The 10,670-nt window shown below is 33.2% G+C and overlaps 2 protein-coding genes across 2 annotated transcripts; both read left to right on the forward strand.

Moving 5' to 3' along the window:
- The first annotated feature begins 904 nt into the window (after positions 1 to 904).
- Positions 905 to 4,392, forward strand: LOC145066185 (vacuolar-sorting protein BRO1-like). Its single transcript, XM_079013394.1, has 8 exons — positions 905 to 1,751; positions 1,915 to 2,868; positions 2,967 to 3,056; positions 3,147 to 3,215; positions 3,317 to 3,457; positions 3,531 to 3,579; positions 3,661 to 3,764; positions 3,855 to 4,392. The coding sequence occupies exons 1-8, from the start codon at positions 1,077 to 1,079 to the stop codon at positions 4,191 to 4,193; spliced, it is 2,421 nt and encodes an 806-aa protein (XP_078869520.1). The 5' UTR covers positions 905 to 1,076; the 3' UTR covers positions 4,194 to 4,392.
- Positions 4,393 to 5,379: 987 nt separating this feature from the next.
- Positions 5,380 to 9,709, forward strand: LOC145070055 (GDSL esterase/lipase 6-like). Its single transcript, XM_079016980.1, has 3 exons — positions 5,380 to 5,697; positions 5,863 to 6,008; positions 8,931 to 9,709. The coding sequence occupies exons 1-3, from the start codon at positions 5,448 to 5,450 to the stop codon at positions 9,405 to 9,407; spliced, it is 873 nt and encodes a 290-aa protein (XP_078873106.1). The 5' UTR covers positions 5,380 to 5,447; the 3' UTR covers positions 9,408 to 9,709.
- Positions 9,710 to 10,670: the final 961 nt, after the last annotated feature.

A 10,670-nucleotide genomic window follows, 5' to 3' on the forward strand; every position in this document is an offset into this window, starting at 1 on the left:
TACCATCGTCACCACCACTACCACCACCAACATCACCTACCACCTACCACCACCACTACACCTACCACCACTACTTATTACTGCCATCACCACTTATCACCGCCACCACCTACCATCGCCGCCACCACCACCTACTACCGCTTTTACCACTACCTACCACCACCACCGCCACCACCACCACGTACCACTCCATCACCACTTCCACTGCCACCACCGCTACCACCTACCACCGCCACCACCACCCACCATCGCTACTACCACCGTCACCACCAACCACTTACTGCCACTGCCACCATTACCACCTACTTAGGGGCGGACGCAAGAATATATACAAGGTGTTGCCGGTGAAGGAAAATAGGTAAAAAAAATCGAAAATCGAAATTTGTTTCCGCTGCGTACGTGGAAACTAGTTTTTGCCGTTGCCACACTGAACACCTAGGTAAAACCGCCCCTTCACTTACTACCGTTACCGCCACCGCCACCACATACCACCGCCACCACCACCACCACCACCCGCCATCGCCATCACTATTACCATCACCACCCACCCACCACTACCACCACCTCTGCCTCCACTGACATAAATGCTTAATTAATAAAAAAAAATATTATTTTTATTGTTTATATAATATATGTTTATATATAAGGTTGAAAACAAATTAAATTAAGTAAAACAGATAAAAAAACAATTATGTCATTTTATGTGTATTACAATTTTTGTTTTCTGCCAACAGAATTTGAAATTAATTCAAATTTAATTTTCTGCAAACCAATCGGTATGTAAAAAGATACAATTTCGTGATATTTTTTTTATTCATTTTAAAATTTTTGGGAACAAACAAAACGACTCATTTAGAATCTTAATTAAACTTGTAATGGGCTTTTTATTTTTATTTTTTTTAGTATCGGCCCGTCTCAATTCTCATCCATCTGACATGGAAGTTGGAATGATCGAAGATCGTCGTTTATTCTCTGATCGCAGAAAGCAAGATCAATCACGACGCTGGTTGAAGCGCAATAATCTGTATGAAAATCATTGACTTGCTAGTCACCATCATCGACTGATTCATTGAGCTATGGCTGCTCCATCGTCGTCGGCGACGAACATCATGCTCGCAATCCCCGAGAAGAAAACCGTCGGGGTCGATCTCTACCGCCCTCTCCGCAACTACATAGTCTTCAATTACTCCGAACGCGAGGCTCAGAACCTAGAAGACGACCTCGAAACCCTAAAGGAGATGCGGAACAACATTGAGCGCTTCTCTGCCGCCGATTCCCTCTCTACCCGTCGCGACCTCCTCCAGAACTACATCAAAGCCCTAACCACTATTGAATCGAGGTTTCCAATCTCTCCTGACAAGGATCATGTGAACTCTGTGACCTTCACGTGGTATGATGCGTTTAAGAACAGGAACAAGGCGTCACAAAAGAATATTCACCTGGAGAAGGCCGCGATTTTGTTTAATTTAGGGGCGGTGCACAGTCAGATCGGATTGGCTTGTGATCGTTCGACGGTGGAAGGGAGACGGCAGGCGTCGCACTCGTTTATAGCAGCCGCTGGTGCGTTTGCTTACTTGAGGGATAATGCGGCAACAAAGGCCTCAATTGGGAATTCAACTACTGTGGATGTTTCAATGGAGTGTGCGGGGATGTTGGAGAGGTTGATGCTTGCTCAAGCGCAGGAATCTGTATTTGAGAACACAATTGCTAAAGGAAGCACTCCTGGTGTTTGTGCCAAGATTTCAAGACAGGTCAGTGTTGGTTTTCCACATATAAGCGTCTTAATCTTTCTGCATTGCATGTTATTGCATCAAAAGTTATTATAAGCAGTTTTTGATCCACAAACTCAAAGAAAAGAGTACTTGCATTTGGTTAAATGGTTACAGTCTTATAGAACAGTTTACATAAATATAGGCGGGTCTCTACTATGAGGAAGCAGTAGCTGCACTAAATGTCACACCACTCAATCAACACTTCGACAAGACATGGATCTCTCACATTCAGCTAAAGGCAACTTTGTTCTATGCAGAAGCTTGTTACAGGTATAGCCTAGAGCTTCATGAAAAAGAAGAAATCGGTGAAGAAATTGCACGAATCAACAGTGGCATCACTGCATTATCCGAAGCCAAGAAGTCATATCCAAGGGGTACTTCACAACAAATCCTCGATTCAATCAACAAGCTAGAAACCAAACTTAACTTCAATTTAGATAGGGCAATGAAAGAGAACGACAGAGTCTATCTTTTAAGAGTACCTCCAGTTAATTCTCTCCCTCCTCTTCCTGCATTCTCATTGGTCAAATCAATGAACATGAACGATTTATTGGATGCAAGTAAAGTAAGGATGTTTGCAACTCTTGTACCTGACAATAGTGCAAAAGCTCTTTCAAGATACACTGAAATGGTGGATGATGTCATCAGAACTCAAGCTGAGAAACTGCAACAAGGGAGTGAGCTTGCTAGAGTCCACCTCAAAGAGATGAGTTTACCTGATTCGATTCTCGCATTAGAAGGACATTCTGTGTTGCCACCAGCTTTATGGGAAGATGTGGAAGCGGTGCAAGTTAGCGGAGGTCCAGCTGGCTTACAAGGTGAGCTTCAACAGCTTCATGATCTAAGAAGAGTAAACCATGAATTGGTTGTTCAAACCGAGGAGTTACTTGAGAAAGAAGCAACAGAAGATGGACAATTTAGAAGCCAATTTGGGACACGATGGACTAGACCTCAGTCAAATACTTTGACTAAGAATTTACAAGATCGATTAAATGGATTTGCTGCGAATCTGAAGCAAGCTGCAGATAGTGATGGAAAAATTGATCGATCTGTAAGGGGACACATGGCACTCATGGCTATTCTAGATACTCGTCCTGTATGCTTTCTTGAACTTTGACTAAATTGTTGACTTTTTATATCCTTTAAACCAAGCAATTAGAAATCATCAATTCATCATCATTATTTTTTTCCCAGATAGAAACTGCCCTTCCAAGTTTGGGAAGACCAATAATGTCTTTGGATGCCAATGAAGATGCTGTAGTAGGGGCCCTGAAGCAGAGCTTGGTAACATAAAAAGGAATCATTTATATTTATGACATAAAATTCTTAATTGTTTTTTTTTTTATTTAAAATATATTGTGGTGACTTTTGTAGAGGCAATTAGAGGCTTTGGGTGCACAAAGGGCAGGTCTAGAGGACATGCTTAAAGATATGAAGACAAAGGTATTTATTAATGATAAAATGACTCTACTTTTTTTTTTTTTTTCTTTTTTTTTAAATTTTAATAATGGTTTTGTTTGCATTTGTGTGTCTATTGGGTTTAGGATGATATACTCCCAAAATTGATGACATCTACTGGATCATACGAGGATCTTTTTAGAAAAGAGATAACAAAATATGATAATATATGTGAAGAAATATCAAAAAATCTTCAGGCACAAGAGCAGTTATTGCTTCATATTCAGGTCTTCTTTCTTATTTCATTTTCAACAAAAAAAAAAAAAAAACGAATTCTAATTACTTGTCTTCCATATATAGGCACAAAACAACCAGTTTGCAAGCACCTTTAACATTGAGGACTACACGGGTAGGTCCCACATCCACTTAATAAAATATTTTATATTTATCATTTTTTTTTTGTTTATTTTATATTACATTTGGTGTGCAGCTTCTTGTGAGAAGTGTTATAAGCAGATTGAAGGAGCTATAGCCAAGTATAGAGAAATCAAAGAGAATATCAATGAAGGACTGAAGTTTTATGTTACTCTTCAGGTGATAACAAAAGCCTTTGAATAATAATTAATATTAATATATCTAATCACTAAAATTTATATTTTTATGTTATAATTATTGTACATGCAGGAAGCAATCAGCAACATAAAACAACAAGCAAGTGACTTTGCAATGACGCGAAGCATGCAGTGTCGTGAAATGGTGGAAGATGTCCAAAGACAAATATCCGGTCTCGGTGTTCAACCACCTTACTACCAACAACCACCATCACAACCAGGCGGCGGTGGTGGTGGTGGTGATGGTGGTGGTGGTGGGGGGTATCTTTACCCCCCTCAACCGACCCAACAACTGGGTCCAAGTGGACCCCAGTATGGCCCCCCAGGTTGGGAGGGGCCACACAGCACTACTGCACAAGGTCAACAACCTTACCCTCCTCCTTATCAGGGTGGGGGAGGTTACTATAAATAATGATTTGTGTATACGATTCAGATTCTTTTATTTTTGGTTTTGGTGTGTATAAATAAATAAATGTAAATGTGTGGACTTGGACTTTATTTGATTTGTATGGTAATTGAGGTAGGTAGGTGTTCATGATTTGTGAACTTGTCAGTTACATTACATGTGATAGACATGGTGTTTTGGTAGTTGATGGAATTTCTTACCGAAATTTGTCTCTAACTTGCTTTACTCTCAAGGTCACAACTTTTGACATTTAGGTAAAATCATAATCCTAGTAAACTATAGTTTTAGTTAATACAAACTTTCTAAATCGTTTTATGGAAATATAGTTGTATTAATATTATAAATGAATAAACTAAAATGCAATTTTATATTAATTTGTATATAAACGTTTTACAAACATAGCTTGAAGCTTTAAAAAAATTTAGAATTACATAAAATAACTTATCTAAAGTCATTGATTTTACAAAAAAGGTATCAAGTCAATTTGTAAAATTATAAAGATTTTTGTCAAATGCTATTTGAAGTATCTCTTAGATTTGAAGTTTTTGTTTTAGGTAATAACTAAAAGGACCTATTTGTCGAATGGTTTTTATATTTATTTTTTTATTTTTTATTTTTTATTTTTAAATTAAAAGCAAGAAGCTTTCAAGATTGCATGTCAAACACGGCTATTAGCTATAAATAGCTAATAAATTATGCATCGCTAAAAACCAATATTATATTATCTTAGCAATATAATTTTTTAACATTTTAAAACGATGTGTCTTGCCATTGTCATTGCTAAATGATGCTTCTTTTGTATTACATGATAGATTAAAAATCGAATACCCTTGGAATAAAACATTTCCTTTATATAACATAATTGTTGATTGACTCCTAATGATTTCGCATTTCATTTGAAATTATGAAATTGCACACTTTCAAACCCAACCAAATAACCAAATGAAACATGTGATTTCATTCATCAAATAAAATTAAGAAACAATACCTCTATTATTCTCAATCAATCAAATTTATGTATTATAGAACGACAACACCATACATAAGTTTCAATCAATATTTCTTTTAAGTGTCGGGATAATAATGGCAAATTAATGGTGCACTTTCCTCGTGTTTTTAGTTCCATTTCCTATGTCGTTCTTTGACCATTTTTTTGTTCCTTTTCAACTTATTCCCTTCCTTTCTTCTTCAAGTCTATTTAGCTTCAAATTCACATCATTTCTACACAAATAAAATAAAATAAATAAATGTTACCAATTTATGATTAAGATTATGGGAAGATCACCACAATTGATCATAATATTTCTTAGTGTATTTCTTGTGATTTCAGCATCAACCAACAAATTTGTTAAATCGGTGTTTGTGTTTGGTGACTCCCTTTTTGATCCAGGTAACAACCGTTTTGTCAAGAATTGCGCTGCTCAAGCAAATTTTCCACCGTACAGTTCAAATTTCTTTGGCAAACCCACTGGACGCTTCACCAATGGTCGAACTGTCGCAAATTTTATCGGTAAAATCTGTCACCCTTTTACACAATTAAAACGCCGAACTTATATACATTTATTGTTTTTCATACAAACAATAAAAAGATAAAATGAAAATTTAGTTTTTGATATTTCTCATATATGTATAAATTTATTTGTAGTGATTAAAACTACAATATTTTTTTATGCAGCACAATTTTTGGGGATTGAGCTCCAAAAACCATTCCAAGAGGTATATCAAGAGTTCAGAAACGGCAGTCGGAAAGATTTTCCGGCCAATGGAATCAACTTCGCCAGCGGTGGAAGTGGAGTTTTGCCGTATACTAACAAGAATGTAGTAAGATCACCAAATTTATTACCTGTGCTTTCAATACGTAATTATATATATATATATATATATATATATATATATATATATATATATATATATATATATATATATATATATATATATATATATATATATATATATGGGAAAAGTGAATATATGACTGTCATGTATGTAATATTAGGTATAGAACCATCAAAATTGAATTCATTTTGATTAAAAAACATAATTTTTTTTTTGTTAGCTTCTTCCTATTACTTTTAAGCTCATATTATTCCTGATTTCATAATTTATCTCCAACATCTATGTATTTCGAATGAGTTGTTTTTATTAGACCTCTAGTAGGCTTTATCGTTTTCTTTGACACCTACCATATATATACTTGCATGGTCCTTTTTGATGTGTTATGAGAACAAGTTTATTGGGTTTCTAATGAACAATTTAAATTTTTCACTATAATTTTCTATATTAAATTTGAATATGAAGATTTATAGGTAGTTGATAATGTATTTTTATACATGGTTTGTGGTGTAAAATAAAATATTTAAACCTCCATAAAAATATATACAGAGTCTATCATCTACCCTAATAGTGAATATAAGAAAGATGGTAGAGAGATTTGATTGCATTTTGTTAAAACTATGTAGTTATTGATGGTTCTATACCTAATATTAGGTACATAACAGCCACATATTCCCTAAGCCCTATATATATATATATATATATATATATATATATATATATATATATATATATATATATATATATATATATATATATATATATGAGTAAAGTGAATATACCTAACAACCTTATATAAGCTTAGGTACCTAACCACATTATACTACATTGTTTTGCATTATATTTCCATTGCAATCATCTAAGGTTCTTAAACTTCAATCCTTAACTTAATTTACTTCCAAGATTTTTAGATATTCACCATTATATTCTTCCTACACCATTTGATTTGTAACGGTAGTATATGAAGCCCACCAGGGGGTCTCCGATAGAAAGACGTCATTTGAAGGAAGATAATAGTGAAAATCCAAAGATTTTGGAAGCAATCAAGTTATGAGGTTGATTTTAATCACTTTGGGTGATTACAATGCAAATATGATACAAAATTACATAGTATGATGTGGTTAGGTACCTAAGCTTATATAAGGTTGTTATATATATATATATATATATATATATATATATATATATATATATATATATATATATATATATATATATATATATATATATATATATAAACCTATTAACCTTTTTTGTTGATGATTTTCAAGTTTGTATGACCACATAGAAATTTGAAGAAAGTTAAAAATTGATTTCTTGGTAATTACTTATGTATTTAATCACCGAATACCTTATTGCGATTTTATATTATATTATTAAACTTTAAGTGTTAATTTAAAAATTATATTTTATATGATAAATATATACCGAATTTATTTTTTGGCAACGGAATCCAATGAAGAACTTAATCATTCATAAAAGAGGATTATAAAATGGATCACAATTAAGATTAGCAATTCCAAATAATGACCTCTAAAGAAGGGAAATCTCCAGAAAAGTCCTAAAATTTTAGTCCAATTTATGATAAAGTCCCAAACTAAATTTTGTTTACAGAAAAGCACAGAATACCGGTTAAAACTTCGAAAAAACCCTTTCCGGCCGGTTTCGCAAATTTAGCCGGTATTCTGTCTTTTTCATTAATTTGCTTAAAATTTTGGGACTTTTCCGGTAACTACCTGATAACTAAAATATTGAGATTTTTCTGAAAATTACCATGAAATTAAGGGATATTATTATTAATAAATCATTTATAAACATAACAAATATTTTTATTATAAAAAATGAAATACACTTGTTGCTAATTTCTAGGAATAAATTGGTGATCTAAGTACTCATCTATTGCTTATTGACCACATTAACCTCTCTACATTCCCCTATGCAACGTTGTGGGTATGATAGTGAGATGTACTCAGTCAGTATTCCTCTAATGTTGGTGTTCCTTTTATATTGTTTAACCTAACTACAACCCAACATCCATACCCCACACAGTAACACACATCTATTAAATGTGAAAAAGTGAATCGTGAATGATAGTTTATGTTGTATTTAGGTTAAAGAACATAATGAAAGATGTATATGTTCAAGAATCATTATATAATGATATTTTCTAATAACATGTGATCTTATAGCATCAGACCAGAAAGTAGACACTTATTGATTGTGTATTAATAAATATTATCAACTCTTGTATTTAATTGAAGAAACGTACATAATACATCTCACTATGACACCCACAACGATACATAAGAGGATTATAAGGAGTTTGAAGTGGTCAACAAATAATAGACCTAGTCGATCATTCTATTCCTAGAAATTAGAAACAAATGTATTTCCTTTGTTTATAATAAAAATATTTGTTATGTTTATAAATGATTTGTTAATAATAATATCCATTAATTATATAGTAATTTTCAGAAAAGTCATAATATTTTGGTTATCGGGTAATTTTAAAAAAAGTTCCAATATTTTGAGCAAACTAACGAAAAAGGATAGAATACCGACTAAATCTACGAAACCGGCCAAACAGGGTTTTTTTCGAAGTTTTAGCTGGTATTTTGTGCTTTTCTATAAACAAAATTTAGTTTGAGATTTTTTCATAAATTGGACTAAAATTTTAGAATTTTTCTGGAGATTTTCCTCTAAAGAATAAAATAAATTAGGATTAAAAAGCACTCACATAAAATTTCAGCTTTTTGGAACAAAAAAAGTATCAATATACAACTTTAACAACAGAAACTTATAATTAAAGGAGTCTAATTGTCATTCATAATAGTTAAATGCATCAAATTGTATATTACTTGAACACTTCTTTTCTTCTCTCATTTGATTTTAACCATGTGTGATGGACAGGGGGTAACACCAATCCAAGCACAACTACAACAACTCAAAACCCTAATTGATGAAAAACGCTTATCCAAAACCCTAATTTCAAACTCTCTATTCTTCCTCGAATCAGGTTCTAATGACATTTTTAATTACTTCATGTCACCTCACACAATAAGTTCAAAAGCATATGTAGACAACATGTTGAAAGAAGTTTCCCACTTCCTTGACAAAATCTATGAGGTTGGAGCTCGAAGGATCGCCATTTTCTCAGTAGGCCCCATGGGGTGTATTCCTGCTAAAGTTCTTCTACCGAATGCACATATTAACCAATGCTTAGATAAGATAAACAACGTTGTGAAAGACTATAATAAGGGATTGGAAGATATGGTAAACAATATACGTAGAAAGTATCGTGATGCAACTAGTGTTTATGGATTAGTGTATAACATTACACAAGATATACGTGCTAACCCTAGATCACATGGTATACTTTTTCTATAACATGTTATCTTTGATTATATATGTTCATTTTAGAATGAAAGTTGTGATCTTACTTATGTAATACTTATGCATTTTCTTGTGAATTTGAATAGGTTTTGTCAATGTATATAAGGCGTGTTGTGGTGGCAGGCCTCTAAACGGAATATTGCAATGTGGGACCAAAGGTTATGATAAATGTTCAAATCCTGATGACTTCTTTTTTTGGGATTATTTTCATCCTTCAGAACATACTTATAAGCTCATGTCCGAGTCCCTTTGGAATGGAGGTAATAATCAAATCAGACCAATGAATCTGAAGAGTTTGGCCAATATCAACTTGTCATTAACTTTTATATATATATATATATATATATATATATATATATATATATATATATATATATATAGATTAATTAAAGTCATTGCATATAGAATATATCGTTGTAATTAGCATTTAAGAGTTGATAGTTAGTGAATAGTTTATGTTTGAGATGGTGGATTGTGTTTTTAATTTACTATTTTACTAATGGACATGTTCTTGATCACATATACTATGGGAATGTAAATACATTTTTGTGTAAATCACACGAATGGTCCCTATGGTTTAGGATAATTTACGTGTTTGGTCCCTAGCTTATTTTTTTTTTAACTCGGAAGGTCCATACAGTTTGTTTTTGTTACGCGTTTGGTACGTCTCTTACCTAAAAAGACTATTTTGCCCTTTATTTTATTATTTATTTAAATAAACACATCCCCACCTCCACCCCCTCACCTTACCATACATACCCCACCATTTTTCCCTATTTAAATAATAGTCTTTTTAGATAAGATAAGGAACAAGCGCGTAACAAGAACAAACAGTAGGGACCAAGCACGTAACAAAAACAAACAATAGAGACTTTCTGAGTTAAAAAAAATAAGTTAGGGACCAAGTGTGCAAATTACCCCAAACCATAGGGAATATTCGTGTAATTTCTCTACATCTTTTGTTATATTTACTAGAATTAACCCAATAAAGTTTATTGTTAAAAAGTAATTAAACGATTTGTTTTACCAGACGTGGTTTCTAGTTTGAATCATGTCATGTAACTTGTTATTAGACATGGCTAGTCGGTGGACGTTGTGTCCGGTTAAACAACACATTATCGCATGCGACTTTGCGTCATGAAGTGTGCCTTGGTTGTAAATCGGGTTATATGAAGGGCTAGTATATGTTTATGCTACATCGGCCATAGTTATCTAATCGTGTCATACTGTAATATTTAGTACACCATATGAATCATG

The sequence above is a fragment of the Lactuca serriola genome, chromosome 8, assembly GCF_051521515.1.
Source record: "Lactuca serriola cultivar US96UC23 chromosome 8, Lser_US96UC23_V15, whole genome shotgun sequence".
In the NCBI taxonomy this organism is placed as follows: Eukaryota; Viridiplantae; Streptophyta; class Magnoliopsida; order Asterales; family Asteraceae; genus Lactuca; species Lactuca serriola.